The following is a 22,435-nucleotide window of genomic DNA, read 5'->3' as shown; positions in this document are numbered from 1 at the left end:
GTGTAGAGACACACACACACACACACACACACACACACAGGCGGCGGTTGTGATCGAGTTTAATGAACAGGGAGGGAGGCGTGTGCGTGACCACCTTACCGCAGCATCCACGTTAGCAGGGGAGTCTCCGTTCGGGTCTGCCAGCATGGAAATGACACTAATCATGATGGTTTCCACAGTGTGAATAGGGAGCCAGCGTTCCTCTGGCTTTTCGTACCCGTATTTGTCCTCGCCGGGCTCATGAAGAATGGAGATGCATACATCACCATTTTTATCAACTGCAAAATTAGACAGTAAGAATCCTGTTTAAGGTATTTAAAACAACGTGGTTACACATAAAGACCGATTATAGGAGTGACCCGGACCCCCACAGTCCGCTATAAACGCTGAACACATACAGACGATTTCCAAAATGGAACCCGCTAACTTGTTAGGAAGACCACAGATTTTTACCAAATAGGATCCATTTGACAAAACAACAGAAACAGAAGCAAAACGTCAAGATACCTGGCACATAGGTGGTGTCCAGCATTTATATGCAGTAAATACCATCAATCTGTTCTTTTTTTGTATAAAGTATACGACTGAAATACCAGAACCGAGTCTGTATAATTTCCTAGTTTCCCCACTAACTTCCTGATTGAAATTGGTGACAGTCAAACATCCAGAGACATTCCTACGAACCTCATAGTATACTTTTTAAATCACATAAAGGCAAAATCCCATCGTCAAGGAAAGGAGTGAACTCGGATTCGCAAAAGAACATGTCCTATCACCAGTGAAAATTCATCGATATAAAATGACAGTCATGATGCCATCTTTTCTATGAAACTGAGATTTAAAATGCAAGCCACAGAGTAATTCCCGACCAACACAAAGGTGAAGTTCTAACCCACCAGCTCACTCAGATCACACAAACACTCATTAGTAAACCTACCAAAATCATCACTCATGTTTTACAGAGTAATTTTCTCCACTGAAAAATAATAAAATAAAATAAAATAAAATAAAGTATACTTACTGGGGAAATGCTGGAAATCACAGAAAAGTATAAGAATTCTTGGCATAACAAGTTTTTCAACCAAATTTCCAAATCCCGTAAGTAACCAATGGCAACATGTAGATCTCTTTCATTCCTAACTTCCTGCCTAAAGTCTAAGAAACGTGTGATGGGTATGATTTTAAAGCTTACGTTCCACCTCCTACCTTGGGAAGCACTTCCCATGTTGTTACAAACTCGGGGCCCTCACACTGCCACACTCGGACAAACGTGTCTGGAATGCGGCCGTGACCATGGGTGTGTGCCGGGCCAGGCCGGGGCTTTCACACCTTGTCTGGGGGCTTTTCTACAGTCAGGGCTCCCCAAATAAGAATTTTTTTCCAAGTCACTGTCTTCGAACACAGAGTATTAAATGCCTCTATAAAACTCTATCAGTGACAATCAATTTAATCATCTTCCTTCTTTTGAAGATTACCGTTACGATCTAGCACCTTTACATTTTTAAACTTGGGTCACTTCATTTTAACAATAGTCTAATTTTTTTTTTCTTAATGAAAAGATTTTAGGCTTCATACCTATTACCAAATTACATCTTAAAATGTGAAATACAGGAGAAATATAGCTCGGTTTTTCTAGATGATCCTGGGGGTGAAGTTTTTCCACGTGCAGAAAATACACGTCTCCTCCAGTGCAATGACCCCTCTGACCCTTTACCCACCTAGTTTCTTCGGCCAAACTGCTGCATTCTCCCCACGCCAAGCTGTGCCGCTACTTTGCCCTCTTCCTTCAAGACCCAATGACGACCTCACCTCGTCGCTCTCACTGGCAGAGGCTTCGTTTACAAGCCCCAGCCACTCGAAACTTTTCGTCCATTTGGAGTTTTGGTCCGCCTTTTTCTAAATCAACTCTCCACACAAAGCCACTACTTGAGCCCCAGCCACGTGCACCCTCCCAGCCACCCCGTCCCTTAAAGCCGTGTGTCTGGAATGAGCAAACCTGCTTGACCCTAGCCCTCCCCACCTCCCTCCCCCCCCCCGCCTTTCTCTCCCTCTCCCTCTCTCTCTCTCTGTCTCATCCCCTCACCAGAGAGGCAGGCTTCTGCCCCTTATCAGGATGCCATGGCTGCTCACCAGGTGACCAGAACGACATTCTCCTGGATGCTTTCAAAGTCACCCATGCTGGGCCACGACTACGGACACGTTCTCCCCACTTCGGCCTCCGTGACACACTTTTTGCCACAGGCTCGTGAACTGTTCTCTCCCCCTCCAGCCTCCCTTAGCCTGACTTCTGATGCCATCCCACTCTCCAGCACGTGCCGCCTTTTTCCGTGGGGACATTAACCCATTCTTTACACCGCAATGTCACCCCTCACCTTTGTCCCCACGCTTTACTGATTTGTAACTGACGGATAACTCCATGCAAGACAAGGTAATGTCACGGCGTTACTATCATCTCAATGCCGGTAACTTCCAAGGCCCTACACTCCCTGCTGAGCTTTGGATGGGCCACTTTCACCCGACCCTCTAGGTGGGTACGGCAAGTAGATCTCGAGAAAAACCAACCCAAACGGGATGCATCTAAGCCACCCGAAGCTGATTTTTACCTCAGAATAACGCTGAGAACAGCGTTATGGAGCTAGAATCCACACAGCTGAGGTGCACACCCTAACAGCCTCCAGCGTGTTTGCAGAGTTGTACGACCGTCACCCCAGAAAGAAACCGCACGCTCCGCAGCAGTCACTCCCCGTTCCCTCCCATCCTTCCCCCGAGCCCGCTGCAAGCCCCACCCTAGCCGTGTCTCTCTCTCTCTCTCGATGAGAGACAGTCCGGCGTAAATGGAATCACGCACTCCGTGGCCTTCTGTGACGGGCTTCGTTCACTCAGTGTTTCTAAGGTTCCTCCGTGTTGCAGCACGAGCCGGTGCGTCATCCCACAACGTGGACATGTTACACGCTGATTTTGTCCTCGTCGACCGATACGCATTGGGCTGCTTCCACTTCCTGCCCTTAATGAACCATGCTGCCATGAACACTCAAGCCTCAGTGTCTCGTGGACATACTCCCACCGTTCTTGGTTCCATATCCAGGAAGGAATCCCACGGCCACAAACGAGGTGACCACGTTGAACCTTCTGGGGAACACCAGACTAGTCTGTTTTCCAAAGCGGCTGCCCTTCGCGTCCTCGCCAGGAGTACACGAGCCTTGAAATTCTTGCTGTCCTCACTGACACCGGTTTCTCATCTGCCTTTCTGATTCCAGCCATGCCAGCAGCTGTAAAGTACCTCTGTGTGGTTTTGATCCTGTGGTTATTCTGTATGTGGCCCATCGATTCCGAACCCTGACCTCACAATCACCACCCACCCACAACTCCATTTTCCCTCCTTGAACCACTGTCACTTCAAGCTTTCACGGTCTCTCGCGGGAAGCACTGATAAAATCATCGGCACGTCTCCCGAAGATCAGTCTGGCTCCCCTCCCAACCCTTCCTCCACGGACGCTATCCTTCCCTCTGGATCACGCAGTCACGATGAACCCACCGAACAGCTTTAAAGCACCATAATTTAAGGAGAACCCAAAGTCTAAAGAAAAAAGGTTAAGCCAGGCATGCACACACTCAAAATCCTGTTAAGAATCACATTCTCTAGGAGCACCTGGGTGGCTCAGCCGCTTGAGCGTCCGACTTCGGCTCAGGTCACAATCTCACGGTTGGTGGGTTCAGGCCCCGCATCGGGCTCTGTGCCGACAGCTCGGAGCCTGGAGCCTACTTCGGATTCTGTGTCTCCCTCTCTCTCTGACCCTCCCCTGTTCGCACTCTGTCTCTGTCTCTTGAAAATAAATAAAGGTTAAAAAAAAAAAAATTTTTTTTTTTTAAATCACATTCTCTAGTGCAGGCTTCTGGGGGGGTGCTCAGCTGCTTAAGTGTCCGATTCTTGGTTTTGGCTCAGGTCATGTTCTCGTGGTTCATGAGTTGAAGCCCCGTATCAGCCTCTGCGCTGAAAGCAGATTCTCAATCTCTCTCTCTCTCTCTCTCTCTCTCTCTCTCTCTCTCTCTCCCCCCCCACCCACAGCTCGCTCTCGCTCTCTCTCAAAAAAAAAAAAAAAAAACATTAAAAAAAAAACAAAAAATAAAAAAAAGAAGAAAAAAAAAGCACCACATCTCTAGGAAGCACCCCCTGACCCCTCTACCTGCAACAACACAGTCCTCTCCGTGTCTCCCTTCCCGCAGGAGGGCCCACAGCTCACTCACCACCTCCAGCTCCAGTGCCAGCCTGGCCCCACCTGGTTCCACAGGGCTCCTCGCACCTCCCCAGCCGCTCTCTGGCACCTTCCTGGCACCTTCTGTCCCCACACCTGCCACCCCCGCCCACATCCTCAGGTGCCCTCCTTCACAAAGTCCCTCCTCTTTCCAGTCATGTTTCAATCGTCTCGCTAACTCCTCCCCCTTGTGGCCCCAAAATGAAGTCTCTTCCATCTGAAACACGCGCATCAACGGCTGCCCTCTTAGACCACTGGGCCGTGGCTCTCCTCCGGCTCACAAGTCCCGCGTGTTGCCTGCGTGTGCTCTCACGGGGAAACCGAGGCTCAGAGAGGTTTCACCTGCGACCACACAGCTAATCCGTGGTGGAGCCGACACTCGGAGTTTGGCTGCGTCTTCTCTGGAAACAGGTGCAAGGAGACTGCCCGTTACACCAAATGATCCAAGTGAAGGAAAGAGACACTGGCAGACCCAGATGCCAGGAAGGAAGCAGCGAGGCATCAACACAACAGGGGGCGGACGCTGTCGCTTCGCGCATCCACACGCCAGGCAGGGCCCCCTCTGGCACATTCCACCACCGACGTGGTGACGCGTCCCCGTGCTCACCACCTCCTCAGACGTGATGAAATACAGCGGCCCCTTCGGTTCCTGCAAGTTTTCCGTCGGCCACCCCGAGTCTCTCCCAAGAGAGACTCCCGCCCGTTTCTCAAGCCACTGGGTGTGAGTCCACACTCCAGACCCCTGGAGTAACGCCTTCGTTTATTCATTCATTTCTGCTCACGGACTTTTGCTTAGACTAACCTAGGAGTTTCTCTTCCTGGTGACACAAAGTCCCAGGAGAAGCAGATGGGCACAGTCGTCAGAAACGAAAACCCGACAACTTAGAGAAGACACACCCGCCAGCTCCGTCACCAAAACGAGGCCAAGTTCAGGGGAGGCGGTGTACAAACATACTTTACCCAGCCCAACCTCTGGCTTGCAAAGTGGATTTTAAATGGTGACACATCTTTGGATAAAAAAGCCAATGTCACCACATTTCAGGCACTGCAGGACTGGATGTTTTCCGAAGGTGAAAACACAGAGCACCACATCTCCTCTGACCCCACCAGTCACCTTACGAGGCAGGTAGGACACTCCCTTTTCAACAGCTAAAGAATAAAGGTAAAAGTTAAGAGCTGCCCACGGTCTAAGAGTGAAGAAGAGAAACAGAAATTTAAAATCCAGGTTTAATTACCCCTCTCTGGAACAGACAATGAGTCACCCGATACCATGGAAGTGATCTGCTCAACTGTGAGGGCTCTACTCATGCTGAATATCACCCAGTAACCATGCCTCTGGTTCGGAACATCGGGAGTCTCGAAAAGAGCTGAAAACTAAGCAAATAAATAGATGTCCATTCCCCCTGCTGTCCTAAAGGAACTAATACAAGGCCATGTGCATAATAAACACAGTGAGCTTAGTACAAAAATCCCAAAGTGATTTCCTTGAGAACTGTCTCTCTCTTATTGACCTTGAAAACCTCAGAGATGGGGCGCCTGGGTGGCTCAGTCGGTTGGGCGGCCGACTTCGGCTCAGGTCATGATCTCGCGGTCCGGGAGTTCGAGCCCCGCGTCGGGCTCTGTGCTGACAGCTCAGAGCCTGGAGCCTGTTTCGGATTCTGTGTCTCCCTCTCTCTGACCCTCCCCCGTTCATGCTTTCTCTCTGTCTCAAAAATAAATAAAAAAACGTTAAAAAAAAAAAATTAAAAAAAAAAAAAAAAGAAAACCTCAGAGGCAGGCCGTCATATTTGCAAATGTAAAAGTAAAGCTAGATGAACTTACCATTTGGGTGCCAGATTTCTGTAATGAATTTCATTTTAGGAGGCCGGAGGGGGTAATCTTTTGGGAAAGTGAGATGAGCCTTAAAAACACCACCTTCACTGGAAGAAAAACAAAAACAAGTTCTTGCCTATAAGTTCCCGCTTATCGGTAGACAATTATTACAACAAACATAAAACAAGGGTGCCAGTGCTAACACTGTAAATGAAGTGAGTTCGTAATCTGGGTCTCAAGCAGATAATTTACTTACTCCAATACTCAGTTCAATAGACCATCACGCCCACCCTCCTACTGAACTCTCAGAAGGCAAGGAAAATGAAAGAAACAGTTGGTGCACAGCGGGCATCCCGATCAGGTCCCGTTATTGCGGTGCTAACAACCCTACCACCACCGCCCGCTGTACGTAAGTCCACGTCCAGAAGGGTTCGCTCTGCCTGGGGGGTCTCCAACGATCACTCTCGTCCGCGGCAGCCAGCCCTCCCGCCGTTCTTCAAGCCCCACCAGCCCCCTCCCCTCTCAGAGCTCACACACATTAACTGGGTTGTTCCCTGTGTGGAAAGACGCGCGGACCTTCCACTCCTTTATTCATCTTGTCGTTTCACGAGTATTTCTTCGCCCTTCACACATCAGACACGAACAGCTGGAACAGGGTATAAAGTCTCCCAAGGAGTCTGTATTCTGTGGCTTTTCCAAAACAGCGCTGCGCAGGACAGCTTTCTGCACACTGGCTTGGTCCACGGTCACACTGTCCACAACACCTGACATACGGCCAGTTCAACTGAGGAACTGAATTTTTAATTTTATTCAATTTTATTCAATTTGAGCAGCACACGTGGCCAGTGACTGCGGTATTAGTACGGTCCTAGGTCAACGCCATTTACTTAAAAACTGTTTCTGAAGAACCATCAAAACAGGACAACGAGCCGTATGTTCACAACAAAAAGCAAGGAGATCAAGTCAGCCTGATGGGGCACATGACCAAGTTCCTCCCCGTGTCATCGGTAGCGGCCATTCCCTCTGTTTGAAACACCCTTCTCCCCCTGTCATCACTTAGAGCTCGGCTTCAACGTTCCCTCCTGACAAAGGCCTTACTTTGACTATCAGACCTCAACCACCCGTGTCCCTCTGGCACACTGGCCTCGTCGCACTTATTCCAACGGCTACTGGCACATCTGACTCTTTTACTGCTCAGTGCACACTCCAGCAGAGCAGGGTCACGTGACTATGCCTGTTTGAGATCAGTGAGAAATGGAATTGTCAGCTCCGTACACGGGACTGAACAAATACACACTGATCACCTATTTGCGTGAGGCACCGTTCTACGTAAAATAAAAAAAAGGGAGGAAGACGTTAGAGATCGTTGTTTTCTTCCCAGCACTTACCATTTGGTGGCAGAAAAAATATCAAGCAAAATATCTGTCCTAACTACTGGAATACGAGCAATCGAAAACTAAATTTTTAAAAAAACCAAGTATCTACTATAAGCCCATTTGTCTTAGGAAGAAAAACATGGGGACATGTTTATATACCAATAGAAACCCGTATGAGAACACGACACCAATACATAGCAGTGGTCAACTCTGGAACACGGGATCTTTTACTCACTGCTTTGTACACGTCAATACAGACAATTTTTAACCACAAGCAAGTATTAATCTGTATTGCCTTTTCTGATCATAAAAGATTTGGGGAAGGGCTTAACAACAGAGAGGCAGATCATTAACACCAAATACTAAAGACCCAGGGAAGGCCAATGGGCTCCCAGCAGAGAGAGCAACCGTGGTAACACAACTGTAGTAAAAGCCAACAGGAGGCCGCGAAGGGTGAACGAGAGAGGGGTGGTGAGGTACAAGCGTGACGAGCAGGACGACTCGAAAAGCCCAACAGTTAAAGAACGGGGTAACTAGATGGGGAAAGAGCACAAATGAAAGGCTTTAAAAGGAGGGGACGAAACTAATTTGTCTGCAAGGAGACGGGAAGGTGCTGGCAGAAAGACCAGGGACACTAGAGAAACAGTAACTGAGTGACCGGAAGAAAGAAGAAAATAAGGGAAAGGGGGCTTAATCAAGAAAAAGAACATCGCTTCCCGGGCACCGGAACAAAACCGGACTGAACGTAGTACAGACACCCAGGGTACGAAGGAAGAAAAAGGACAACTTTTATGTCTGCTGCATGACCTCCATCTGCGAAACTCCCAGAAGGACTCCTCGAAGGGGGAAAACTGCACACCTGGGCAAACAGCAGGCTGGCACGGCTGCTGGGATGGACCCACCACCCTGACGGGCGCGGCAGCCACCTCCTCGCCCGTGCTACCCCACCTGCCAGCGCCAGCGCCAGCGCCAGCGCCAGCACCGGCCGTGGCACCTGGCAGCTGGACGCACTCCTTTTCAAACTGGGGCTGCAAAATCAACCGAGTGAGTTGCTAACCAGTTCTCTTTTATGACAAATCAAAATCGAACAGAAAACACAGGCGCTTATCACAAACAGTCTGTTTCACTTAAGTCACCTGCATGCATGTTGCTACTCACTAAAACGTATGCACAGGAGTAGACATCAGGTCACGATGTAGAATATTTCCGGTTATGGGCTGTGGCGGGGGGAGGGGGGGCAGTTTGAAAGCTGCAAACACAGAAAACAGCCAAGAATCTACGTAAAAGGACATCAGAAGAGCTGCCCCAAAGCCCTGCACTTTGTTCCACCGACAAGGCTGCTCCTCAATGTTAAGGTAGCTTCCCTGTGTCCCTCAAGTCTGACTGACTGGATCCACTTTATGTCAGCTCACTGGAATCCCGATCATGAGAAACGGTCTTAAAATGTTTAATGAGAAACTGTCTTAAAAGTTTCATCCTTAAAATGTCAGGTTTTATTGACAGAATTATCCCCAAAGGTTCAAAGCACACAATCCTCACTGCCTACAGATCACTCCCCATTCTGAACCAATAACCCCATGTTACGCCTTAACACGGTTTAGGTTTCCTCCTAGAGCTGGACTCCTTAACATCTTTCACCTATAGAATCTTACCCGTTTTTTTAAAACCCGAGTTGTGTGGCCCCAGCTTGTGGGTGCAAACCTCCCATTTGAAAAGGCTGAGAACCTTTTCTCAGCCTAGATGAAGCTTCTTCCGTTAGCCCCACTTACTGTTTTGTACTACGTTATAAAAAATCTTAACCAGGACCGGATCCCATCATTCTATTTTGTCAGATCCTTTCATTCTTTCATTCTGCCATATTGACTTTATATAAAGGATACACTTAAGCTGTTGTCTTAAATTTTGCTCAACACTGTTCTTATAACAACACTCCTGGGGAAAAGAGGTTAGAGTGGGAGAGAGCCAAAGCATAGGAGACTGTTAAAAACTGAGAACAAACTGAGGGTTGATGGGGGGTGGGAGGGAGGGGAGGGTGGGTGATGGGTATTGAGGAGGGCACCTTTTGGGATGAGCGCTGGGTGTTGTATGGAAACCAATTTGACAATAAATTTCATATACTGAATAAAATAAATAAATAAGTAAATAAATAAATACATAAATACACACACTCCTGGGGCGTCTGGGTGGCTCAGTCGGTTAGGAGTCCGACTTCGGCTCAGGTCATGATCCCACGGTTCGCAGGTTCGAGCCCTGCATCAGGCTCTGGGCTGACAGCTCAGAGCCTGGAGCCTGCTTCGGATTCTTTGTCTCCGTCTCTCTCTGTTCCTCCCCTGCTCGCTTGCTCACTCTCTCTCTCTCTCTCTCTCTCTCTCTCAAAAATCAATAAAGATTAAAAAAACAACACTCCTGTTGTTACCGGTTTCTGGTTCATTTTATCTGCCACATTCAACAATTTATCACACTCATAAGGTATTTGACTGCTTCCAATTGTTTTGCTATTACAAGCAATAGAACACTGAACGTTCCAAACGCTTCCTGGGCATCGGGTTTTTACCCTAAAAATGAAACTGCTAAGACAAAGTCTGCATCATTGTTCAAAGTTGCATGGCCAATGAAAGAGGCCGAGGTGGGGAGGTAAACAAAGGCCCCCGAGCCCCTGTTCTTGAGCACTGAACAGTCAGTGATGTGGCCTTGCACTGATCATGCAGCACAAGGTTCCCTCATCACAGGACACATGGCTCATGCTTCACTGTAAAATGGTACTAACCAGAGTCCGTCAGGTCCTACATCCACGATGACAAAACATATGTGATCTTAATAGCCTACAAAGTTTCCACCCCATTGCCGGTGGGGAGGAATAAAATAAAGCATGCTCTTTGAACAGACTAGCCGTGGCTGATGAAAGACAAAGAGAGTAAGAGGTAAGAGGTTACGCTCGCCACTCACTAACACAAACGTATACAATTTAAAGCTATATGGTGACACCCGAGTCTCCCAACGTCCTTCACAAACCTGCCACCACCCTTCCCTGAAATCTCTCATTCCGTGGACATGGCTGGCCGTCCACACGCCTTATAACCGGCAGGCTGAAAAGAGCAGGTACAGCACGCCAGCTCGGTGTCCTTCACAGAAAGACACCGAGACAATCTGTCCTTAACACCACTAGGAAGACTCATTAATGGACAGAGCAGTAACAGAGCGATAAATATAGCGGCTAAATTAATCCTCGTGGCAACTCTCAGTCTTACAGAAGCTTGAGTGCCCTTGTTACTCTGAAGGGTGCAGCGCCCTCTAGTGACTAAGGGAAGGCTAATGATGCCGCACAAAATAACACGAGAGCGTCTAAAAAAATGTCAGACGTCGTTAATTCTTCCCATCGTTACATAAATGATGTATCCGGTGGTGAATGCATCAGGTAGGTTTAGGCACCATCTAAGCCCACATTAACTTACTTCCAACCCTACATCCCCACTGTCAGCCTCAGTCCCTCCCCATGGGCAGTGATGTACACTGGAGGTCTGGCACCCACACACGAGAGATGCCCCCTCCGGCAACCCCGAGATGGCGTCTACCCTCTTCAGCTGCCGGACACCTCTAAGTTCCTTCCTGCCAAACCAACACACAACATGAAATACTCGATTCTCGGTACCTGGTACCATTTTAGGATGCTGACTTCTGAACACACTTTCCTCTCCTTACCCCTTCCTGGCTAATCTGCTCAGCCCTCCTCACTCTACCGCCTGGGCAAAGGCCGTGCGTCTCCCTACTGCCACCCGGCTCAACCCCAACTCCCAGCCCAGCTCTTCCACCTACAAAGAAGCTTTTAGAGTAACACTGTGAAAAACAAATTTCTGTTGCAGAAATAAAACACAAGTAAAGTGAAGGAAAATAAAATCTGCAATCCCAAAGTCATGATACTCAGGGCTTATACTTTAGGATGTGCATCAAATTCCTGACTGGTAACTCCTGGCATAAAATCCCTCAATGGTTAGGCTTTGTCGTCAGGACAGAAGACAAACCCAAACTCTTTAGCAGTGTTTATAAACTTCACCTAGCACTCAACCCCGTCTATCCACCCTCTTCTTGAGGTCCCACACGCTCAGTTTGACTACTGTTGCCACACTCCAGGTCCCACCCCTGGTTTTCTAGGCCCAATTACATTCTGTTCCTCCTACAAAATTATTCATCTGTGGCTCCCCTTCCATTTACCCCACCTCTCACTGCCTTTGCCAGAATATCCGCCCAGTTAATTCTTAATTTTTTTAAATGTTTATTTATGTTTGAGAGAGAGACAGAGTGTGAGCAGGGGAGGGGCAGACAGAGAGGGAGACACAGAGTCTGAAGCAGGCTCCAGGCTCCGAGCTGTCGGCACAGAGCCCAACACGGGGCTCAAACCCACGAACTGAGCCAAAGTCTGATGCTCAATCGACTGAGCCACCCAGGAGCCTCTCCATCCAGTTAATTCTTACCCTATCTGCTAACACTTCGAAATCCCTTCCAGCCCAGAGTAACTCCTCTAAACCCACTGCGGCAAAATCTCCCCCATCTTACCAGCTCCTGGGAAGAAATGAGCAAGTGGCTTAATTCTGACCGATGAGACAAGAGCCAGTCTGCAGGAGAGCTTCCAGGGAAAAAAAGTGTCTACACTGCATATAAAATACCTGAAACTAAGAAGAAACTACCCTCGGGGGCGCCTGGAGGGCTCAGTCGGTTGAGCTTCCGACTTCGCTGAGTTCATGATCTCATGATTCGTGAGTTCAGTTCATGCCCCGCGTCTGGCTCTGTGCTGACAACTTGGAGCCTGGAGCCTGCCCGGGATTCTGTGTCTCCCTCTCTCTCTCTCTCTCTCTCTCTCTCTGCCCCTCCCCTGCTCGTGCTCTGTCTCTCTCACAAATAAACGTTAAAAAAAACTTTTTTAAGAAAGAAAGAGAGAGAGAGAGAGAGAGAGAGAGAGGAAAGAAAGAAAGAAAGAAAGAAAGAAAGAAAGAAAGAAAGAAAGAAAGAAAGAAAGAAAGAAAGAAAGAAAGAAACTACCCCCTCTTTGCCCTTTGGGTAATATTCTGGGGGCCCCTCGTGGTTCAGTTGGTTGAGTGCCTGACTCCTGAGTTCAGCTCAGGTCATGATCTCATGGTTCATGAGACTGAGCCCTCTGTCAGGCTCCACACTGACAACGCACAGCCTCATTGGGATTCTCTCTCTGCCTCTCTCAAAATAAATAAACTTAAAACAAACAAACAAACAAAAAAAAAAAAAGGTGCACGTGGCACTGAAGTCAGACTACATACAGCCCAACTGTCTCATCTAGAAGCCCACACTCCAGAGGAGCGGCCACCACTGTTTAAATGTGTACTGAAGGCCAGGAACGAGTTTTTAATTGATGGAAAAAAAGGGACTATTAATTAGTGCGGGGACTATTAACAAATGGTTCCCCTTAGCAAAGCTGAAGGCATACAATGTATATATGGACCCGCCAAGAGCCTTTAGAGAAAAGGCCAGAGCTCTGTGGGGTCCTCAGAGATGAAGCTGGGGCCTGGGTGCTAATTACTCCTGTACACAGACAGCAATTTGGAAGAAATACTCTATCGCCAGAGTACAAGATTCTGTCATTGGAATGTCACTGTGTCTCCCCAGTAAACCTTCATGCAACGTATTTAGTTTGAAAATCTGCACTCCATCGGGCTTGTATGTATGGTTTTATTTGCTTTCAAATAATATTAAGGATGTAATGGGGGACACCTCAAAGATGTTTTTCAAGGGTTACTATTACCAACCCGAACTTTCCCTGTGGAGTGACCGAACTGAGTTCCTACGGTGTGCAGTGATCACCAATACCAACATGGCCCTGACAAATACATCAGTAAAATGTCTGACTGGAAACAATCGTGACAAAAGAATCACTTTTCCAGACAACACTACAGCCTACAGCTTACCCTGTATGTACTGTTCCAGCTCTGGTAACAATTAGCCCTGATTTTCTTCTCCACCAGGTGTTTTAGGGGGCGGAGGAGTCCCCATCTTTGAACACCTAAAATGAAATCCCCGCCTGCTTAGCGCCATGGAGGACCACAGCTGAATAAGGAAGCACAGTCCCCAAGAAACTCAGACACGGACCCATGGCGCTGTTCCTCAGGTGTATGGCTCTGAGATGCAAAAGGTCACAGTATTTTGTCCCAATACCCCCACTTCTAAAAACAGTACGGAACCTGTACTAGCCACTGACATCAGATAGTCACAATCCATCTTATAAAGCATTAAATACTCACTTTCGAATGTCTCCTCTCTGTCAAGAGAGCTTTCCTACTATTCTCCCTTTCTGATCCTACACCCTCATGAACTTTTGCCCGCCCCTCATTCCGTGTCCACCCCTTCATTCTTTGCAGCAAGACAACGAACCCCGGGTACTCTGATAAGAAATCCTGCAACATTTCTTTGGGGGCTCATCCAGGGTATCGACGTATTCTAACTGTAAGTAAAGGGCGGTTGGCACCCTCTTTCTTTCCAACCTAAATAAAGTTCTCGAACCAAACAACAGGCACCCGTCCGCCAGTTGAGGGCGAACACAGTGACTGTCATTCTCAAGTCTCAGCTGACAAGCTCCTTGGGTCTCCCCCCCAGCTGATCCCCCAATGCAGTCGGGAACACTGGTGTGGTGGAGCCCCAGTTTCCTTTTGAGAAAACCCTCTGGATGCATGGGACTCAAGGGAGACCAAACAGCAAACGATGGGTCCTGACCCAGGCTATTGTCTGGTGGATGCCTGAAGGCCGTCGGCGAAACCGGATCCCTCACCGCCCTGCTTGGGTAGCTGGTAGAATTCTCTATGGCCAGCCTCTTCCTTTGGGAAATGAGTGGAAAAGCCCAGGACTGATCCCTCGCATATCCTCCTAGGAGTGATCCGGGAGACTTCCAAAGGGTCCTCCCTCACAGGTTTCCCAACTGCAGTGGACGGTGGCCCTCTACTTGCTTCCAATTCCGACACTCCGGCCACGGCTCACTGCCCAGGTCTCATTTTTTACCTTTCATTTTCAAACATCTCTTGTGGAGCGGAGAGCAGGACTTGCTTCAACGCCTTCTGGGCTCACCACCCTCCTCCTGCCCCTGATGCCCACGGTGGTGATGGGAGAGAAGACATTTGGCAGGCTCCCACAAGATGCGGATGCGAATAAGAACCAACTGGCTCTGCTTAGTCTACTCAGGACAGGGACTTGAAGGAATATTCCCTAGCAGCTGCCCAAACTCCTCTTGTTTCAGGGAACGTCCCTGTCCTCTCCAGCCCGACATGGACTCCCCATTCCCACAGTGGTGGAAAAAAAATGTGCATCTGCTCACCTGTCCAAGCTGACAGGCTTTCGGACCAGGTGTCCTCTCGTTGTCTGTCCTCTGGGCTTTTATCTGCCTCCAGGCTTCCCGGCCGAATCTCACCTCTTCAGCCCTCCCCTCCCTCCCCCTGTTTCTGCACCTCCTTGGGTGCAGCCTACCAACTGTCTCCTATACCATCCTCGGTGTCCCAGGCGCCACCAGCTCCTCCTCTCACCCTCCTGTCAAGGAGCAAAGAGCACCCACTTGGACTGCCCACTTCAGATCTCCCCACTGGTGCCCCAGATAAAAACTGACAACGGAGAACAAATTGATTGACTTTTAGGTGAATGCAGGTGAAACTCATTCGAGTTTCGACGTTTAGGCTATTTTAAGTTTGTTGGTTTGAGACAGACCTGTTTATCAGTATTAAATATAAAACTTTTTATTCTATCTAGGTTTCCTGGAGGTCAAATAGGTTCATGTTATCTCCATTCCACTTTGTTAGCAAAAAGATGACTAAAATGATGGTAAATTCTGCCTCAAAGTTTTCATGGGTAATTGTTAAGATGCCTTCCAGTCTTTGGTACCCTGAAACTTTATAAAGTTTTGCTTGCATGATAAATGGGATTCAATTCGTTGGACGTCCAGGTCTTTTCCAAACAGACTGGAGTGCTAAAGCATTGATTACTTAACATAGGTTTGAGCTTCTGACTTCTCATCGCTAAGGCTGATGAGAAAAACTAAGGCTATTTGGGTCTGCTGGTAGACATGCTTTGTGCTTAAGTGGCTCACGAATTTGCCATCCAAAGAATTCTGGTGTGACAGTTCACAATTGGTTACCAAGTTTTCACTGGAGACTATGGTTTCTAAGAGTTAAAATTCCGCTAAATGTAGTTAAGGCTGATGGGAATAAGGAAAGCAACTCAGTACGTAGAAAAGTAGGAGAAGTGTAAGAAAGATAAGGAAAGGAAATACATTTTTATTGGAAGGCAAAATAAAGTAATTTTGTCTGGTTATCTGGAGAGAAATGGCTTGGGACAAAATGTGAATGCAAAGGAAAGTTGTAGAAGGTTTGTGAAGGGAAATCTCTGGAAAGGAATTTTATGTGTGGTCAAGAAGGACTAAGGTTAAAATGAACGGATTTTAAAAGAACACGGGGTTAAGATTAAAACTGACCCTCCCTTGATCCAAAGACTGGAAACCAACGGCGATACCCTCGATACCCTTGGTGCCAGCCTCCAAACGCTCCATGTTTGTTGTGCCCATTTAGCACAGGAATGGACGCCTGTGCCATACGAGGGATGATCATGCTATACAAAGGGCTTTTACTGGGATACACGGGCCATTCTGCTAAACTTAGCCCAGTGTATGCCAAAAATGGACACCCACATGGCTGGAACATATTTATTCGCGCACTGCTGACAAAGGCAGGGGAACAGACCTCATCTTTAGCCCTTTTAGCCCCCCACAATGGCCGATGATCAATATGTAAATTACTGTTGGGTCAAAATAAAATTAGTGCACGTTTCCAAAACCAGGAGAGTCTTGCGTGGTCACAGTCCGTACTCCCAAGGTCCCAGGTAGGAGAAATCAGGGAAGACCAGGTCAGCTCTCGGAAGTAGGATCAAGCCTGGGTAAGAGCAACTACTCCCAGCAGCTCGAGAGACTGACAGGGCTTCTGGCTGCCAATCCCGTAGCCAGCCAAAATGCGGGGTTAGAAGATGAGGTTTCTCCTGGCCAGCTATAAGGGATGCCTTTTTCTCTTTTTCCTATAGATGGGCAATTCCCTAACCAAGGCCAATACCCCTTTGGGACGCGTTCTGAAAAACTGGGATGACTTTGATCCACAAACCCTGAAGAAGAAGCAACTCATTTTCTTTTTGCCCCGAGGCTTGGCCCCAAGGCCAATTGGAGGAGGAAACCTGGCCGCCAGAGGGAAATACCGATTATAATGCCATCCTACGATTGGACTTGATCTGCAAATGTGAGGGGAAGTGGGGAGAAGTCCCTATGTTCAGTGTTTTGGGGGCCTTAAGAGACAATCGAGGTAGATGTCAGGCCAACCCTTTCTGAAGTCCAGTCATCAGGAGGGTAAACAACTCAGGGCCCTTTGCCTGTACCCAAAGCAGACCTAGAGAGGGAGGAAGCGAAGGCTTTCACCTCAGCCTCCCTCTGCCTCGGGTCCTCCATCCATATACCCAGACCTCAAACGTGCACTTCTGCTCCCTGCTGCCCACCTTACCCAGGCCCTCCCCGTAGCGTGGCAGGCGTGTTTCCCCTACAAGAAGCTGGAGCGCCGGAAGGAGAAACCCAGGGAGGCACCACCATGACAAGACTACAAGTACCTCTTTCGCTCTAAGATTTAAGAGGGGCAAAAGGATATCTAGGTACATTTTCTGATGATCTGGATAAGTATATAAAGGCTTTTCAGAATTCCCTACTGAAGCTCAGGCAGTCCCACCCCAAGAACCTACTTGGGACTATGATAATCGCACTGGGAATGGTGGTACTGCCATTTCCAAGCCTGTACTTTGGAAGGATTAAAAAGAACTAAGGTTAAGCCTTTAAATTATACTAAATGAGCCACTGTTATACAGACACCGGATGAAACCCTGGTGGCCTTCCTGGAAAAGTTAAGGGAGGCTCTCATTAAATATAAGGCTATCTCCCCTAAGACCCCTGAGGCAGAGATGATTCTGAAGGACAAATTCATCATTCATTCAATCGACCCCAGATATGTGGAGAAAACTACAAAAGTTGGCTGTTGGCTGGGAAGGGACCCTGGAGGAGCTTTTACAAGCTGCCAATTGGGTATATGACAACCAAGATCAAGAGAAAAGTAAGGAACAGGAAAGGAGGCTTAAGAAAAAAATCTAAGGCCTTAGTCTCGGCCTTACATACTATGTCGAACCAGACTTCCCAAGGCCCTGGCACCAAGTGCCATATCCGAGGCCATTCAGGGCGCTGGAAACACAAGTGTTCTCAGAGGGGACAACCGAAGTCGAAACCCCATGAGCCAGGCCCCTTGTGTGGAGACGGTCACTGGAGATCCGGATGCCCTCGGGGACCTCAGTCTGCAAGGGCTCAGACACCCAGTGTCCCTGAAGGGAGCGGATCGGTCCTGGGGCTCATCACAGTGGCCCCCCTGAACCAACTGTCCACTGAAACCCAGAGCCTCGGGTAACTCTGGAAAACGGAAGGAAAACCGCTCGAGTTCCTTCTTGACACTCAACGGCCTTTTCCGTCCTTTCCCCGGCCAACCATCCAAATGCCGCGTAACTCTTAGAGGCGTCTCCAGAAAACTTATGGCTAAGTTTTTCTCTCAGCCCCTGGGGTGCATATGGGGAGACTTTTTTTTTCCGCCCTCTTTTTTGATAAAGTCAGAGAGCCCCACTCCCTTGCTAGAAAGGGACATTATGACTGAATTAGGGACGACGGTGCTACTAGCTCCAGGACGGATAAATAATTGTCTGAACTTAGAGTAACCTGGATATTGGAGAGGTAAAGTTAAATAGTCCTCGTGGAGTTTGTTCCTGTGGAAACTGGATGGCCAAAGGAAGATTCGAGGATCGAGAACCAAAAACTAGTTAACTTGCTTAATTATTCTAACCAATAATATCACAAGATCCAAATAAATATGGAAGAGAGAGGAAAACTTGTGGTTACATTTTTTTAAAAATGACCAGACATGTCAGGGACTTTTGGGATGGCTACAATGCATCTTTCCTTTCCATGGTGTGGTCTCCTCCCTAGGAGGCATTGCGTTCGGAATATTAATGCTTGTTAGTCTAATACTCTATGTATGTCATTTGTAGAAGCCGATGATATGCCAGAAAAATAAGACCTCCAAGAAAATTCTGCTAGCCCAGATGTTCCAAACACCCTCCCGTTATCTCGGACCTCTGGATCGACCTCGGAACCTGCCCCTCAATGCCTCCTTTCAGCAGGAGGGAGTTAAGATCAGTCATTGCCCCGATTCCTAATGCAGTTAGAAGTCATGGGTTCGGTGGGAAGACTATGGTAGAAAAAGATACGATAAGAGAGGCAGAGAGAGAAAGGGTAGGACCTGAGGTCCTGGGTGGGGAAAGACAGATTTTGGAATAACGCTGGGAGTGCGTGACAACAGCAAACCCTCCCCACCCCAGGGGTAAGGTTCCTAAGAATGTAACAGACCCCGCCTACTCCCCTCAGGTTGGACTCAGGAATTTCACAAAAGACCTAAGTGTGAACACAGACCACACCTCACATGATGGAAATGACCCAGCACCTAGTGCTATTAAGCCAAGGAGGAGCCAGGGGGAAGGGGCGGGACAACCAGAACCTTACAAAACAAGGACCCTTGCCTACAGTCATGGGCATTCACTTTCAAATGCCCCCTCTCTGTAAAGAGAGCTTTCGCACTATTCTTTCTTTCTGATCTTATACTCTAATAAACTTTTACCTGCTGTTAAAAAAAAAAAAACAAACATTAAATATTAGTAGCTTTAAGTTAGTCTGCAAACATTCAGAGCAGAAAGTAAGACTGTGGTCTTTGAATCTAAAATGTAGGACAGAAGGGGCGCCTGGTGGCTCAGTCGGTTGAACGTCCGACTTCGGCTCAGGTCATGATCTCACGATCTGTGGGTTCGAGCCCCGCGTCGGGCTCTGTGCTGCCAGTTCGGGGCCTGGAGCCTCTTCGGATTCTGTGTCTCCCTCTCTCTCTGCCCCTCCCCTGCTCACACTCTGTCTCTCTCTCAAAAATAAACATTAAGAAAACATCTTAAAATAAAATGTAGGCCATAAAATATTTAAGAAATCTCATCTCCTTTTCCGTTATTTTTTTCATACCACTACATTCTGTTTTCTAACTGACATTTGTTAATAAGGAGTAACTAAAAGTGATTAGCTGTAACAATCGCTTTTATAAAGTGAGAAAAGGTAAACACTGGTTCATTTCAGGGTCAACACATCTTGGCTCTGGTCAGTTTTCTGGGGGGACCCAACTGAAGAGTCACTAAACCGATGACTTTGAAAGTTCTCTCCCACGTGAAGATGTGTGACCTGTGTCCTGAAAGGAAATCTCCCAGGTTAACACAACACTGGAATCAAACGGACAAAGTGCTGAGGGTGGGAAAGCCTGATCTCTGAAATTACGGGGTTCCCTTTGGGGGTGAGGCACAGTAGGAAGAGGCAGAAACATTTCAGTCAAGAATTCTCTTCTTTCTCCTATCCTGCCAATATTAACCCAATGTATCTGAGAAACAAGTAAAAAATACATGATGTAAAAGAGGCTTTACCTTAAAAATAGCTTTTCTGTAATAAATTTATTCCAGGTATTAAAAACATCTACATTTCAGAAACTATTATCTATTTAAGAAAGCAGCAGGCTTTAGCCACTAGAGTTTCAGGCAGAACACGTGAGTCCTACACATGCTCACTTGATACAAACAAGCGCACCTAACCACAGCCACTCCATCTGATCTAAACAATTTCACTTCGGTTTGCCAAAACAGTTTATACTTCAATTAAGAGAGCTATTTTAGTGTCAGTTCCATGGTACTTACTAAAGTGTGTCAGGGGGACCAATGATAAGGACTTCCCATCGGTAAAGGTCATTGTCATCTATTAAACCTGCTGAAAAGCCTTCCACTGGATTTTTGTTGAGTTCTGTGGGGGAAGAAAAAAAACTGATCAAAACTTTTAAGCACATAACTTTCACCCAACAGATAAATTACAGAACGTTAATACCATGTTATAAATTCTACGCTATTCGACAGATATACGTGGATCCATCAGCAAAATGCTACCTGACGGCCAAAACGTTTCCATTTCTGTAGCACAAGGAGGCCCACAGGGAAGCAAACATGACCCCCTTCCAAACCTCTTATTCCCGCCCTGGACTCCAGCTAGGTTCTCACCCTCTAGGTAACCCTACAGTGGTAGACAGAACTTGTAAAGACACAGGCATCCAGGCCCACCCTCACGGATCCCGGCTCAGGGGGAAGTCGAATCAGGCTTCCACTGTGGTCTTTAGGGTGCCCTATTAGAAGCACCAACAGAGGACCTCACCCGGTTCACTGGAATCCCTGAGCTTAGCCAACCCTCATGTACACCATTCCTGTGGCCCAGCAGACTCAGCATGCAGAGAGCAAAGACCCCACGTGTCTGGTTTGTGTCACCCCTTTGGCCAGCCAGAACTTCTGGCACACAGGAGTGGTCTCACAACAAGAGCTGGGGCCCTACAGAAATGGCAGTGGCATTGTGAGATTCTTCTCTTCCAGAAAGAGTGCTCTGGCCTGGAGAGAGGATGACGGAAGCGAAGGACTAGGGAGGCCAGAGGACGCAGGCCAAGAAGGGAACTTAGTGGGCCAAGTGAGGAGGAATCCACAGTCTGATGGTTCCTGGAGACACCGGGCTTCATAATGACCTACTGATGGTATATATTATGTACGAATTTTCAACAGCTTTAACGAGGTATAACTGACATTCGGTAGGAATGCACATTCATAAATTGTAAAATTTGACACACACTGATACACCTACATGCCTATGAAGCAGTCAACACAATCCTGGCAGTAAATATCCACATACACTGTATATAGAAATCACCAATGGAGAGCTCAGACGGGGAGCACGGACTGGCTCTGAGAAGTGGCAGCCAAGCCCTCGTGAGAGAACAGGTGGGAAGGGATGTGCTGGGGGCCTGAACAGGTGTTCTGCCATCAGACTCAAGAGTTCAGCCTGATGGTAAAAGAAAGCGTAATACAACCAGAATGCTATACACGAGACTGAACAGTGTGTCAGTAACCAAGACCTCAAATTGTGAAGGAATTAAGGAGGTGGTGTTATTTCAACAGCTAGGATCTAACACCCCAACGCACCAGTGAAACACAGAGCCAAAAGTCACATTTTATTTATATTTAAATATGAATGGAGGCACCTGGGTAGCCCAATAGATTCAGTGCCCAACTCTTGATCTCAGCGCAGGTCTTGATCTCAGGGTCATGAGTTCAAGCCCTGCACGGGGCTCCATGCTGGGCATGAAGCCTACTTTAAAAGGGGGGGAGGGGAGGGGTAGCGTGCCTGGGTGGCTCAGTCAGTTGGGCATCTGACTCCTGATTTCGGCTTAGGTCATGATCCCAGGGTCGTAGGAGTGAGTTTTGTGCTGAACTCTACGCTGAGCATGGGGCCTCCTTAAGATTCTCGCTCCCTCTGCACCTTCCCCGCACACACGAGCTCAGTCACTCTCACCCTCTCTAAAAACAATTATTTACTCAAAATTTGAAAGATTTTTTCATAAGCCTAAATTTTTGCCTAAAAGGCCAAGTAGACTTATCTAAAGTTTTAAATCGTACTATATCTCAAACCAAAGAAATGTATGCTTACTTTAAAAAAAATTTTTTTTAACGTTTATTTATTTATTTTTTCAACGTTTATTTATTTTTGGGACAGAGAGAGACAGAGCATGAACGGGGGAAGGGCAGAGAGAGAGGGAGACACAGAATCGGAAACAGGCTCCAAGCTCTGAGCCATCAGCCCAGAGCCTGACGCAGGGCTCGAACTCCCGGACCGCGAGATCGTGACCTGGCTGAAGTCGGACGCTTAACCGACTGCGCCACCCAGGCGCCCCTAACGTTTATTTACTTTTGAGAGAGACAAGAGAGGCAGAGTGCAAGCAGGGGAGGGGCAGAGAGAGAGGGAGACACAGAGTCTGAAGA

The 22,435-nt window shown here is 47.7% G+C and overlaps 1 protein-coding gene and 1 long non-coding RNA gene across 4 annotated transcripts in view; one reads left to right on the top strand and one right to left on the bottom strand.

Annotated features, from left to right (window-relative positions):
* UBE2G1 (ubiquitin conjugating enzyme E2 G1) overlaps positions 1–20,442 on the bottom strand; it is a 35,885-nt gene extending 15,443 nt beyond the window's left edge. Inside the window, exons 1-3 of one of the 3 annotated variants that reach the window (XM_040453567.1) lie at positions 20,282–20,442; positions 6,075–6,172; positions 100–278 (exon numbers count right to left, since the gene is read on the bottom strand). In XM_040453567.1, the coding sequence (XP_040309501.1) occupies positions 100–278; positions 6,075–6,172; positions 20,282–20,427 (423 nt within the window). In that variant the 5' untranslated portion in view covers positions 20,428–20,442. Of the gene's footprint in view, positions 1–99; positions 279–4,184; positions 5,774–6,074; positions 6,173–20,281 lie in introns of those variants that run through there. The other 2 variants (XM_040453568.1, XM_040453566.1) reach the window with 2 other exon arrangements.
* LOC121016100 (uncharacterized) overlaps positions 20,296–22,435 on the top strand; it is a 74,967-nt gene continuing 72,827 nt past the window's right edge. Inside the window, exon 1 of the long non-coding RNA XR_005784101.1 lies at positions 20,296–20,386. This is a non-coding gene — a long non-coding RNA (uncharacterized LOC121016100). The remainder of the gene's footprint in view (positions 20,387–22,435) is intronic.

The sequence above is a fragment of the Herpailurus yagouaroundi genome, unplaced genomic scaffold (assembly GCF_014898765.1).
Source record: "Herpailurus yagouaroundi ecotype Mexico unplaced genomic scaffold, PumYag 208, whole genome shotgun sequence".
In the NCBI taxonomy this organism is placed as follows: Eukaryota; Metazoa; Chordata; class Mammalia; order Carnivora; family Felidae; genus Herpailurus; species Herpailurus yagouaroundi.
Note: the sequence above shows the minus strand (reverse complement) of the source record. Positions and strands in the feature narration are given on the sequence as shown.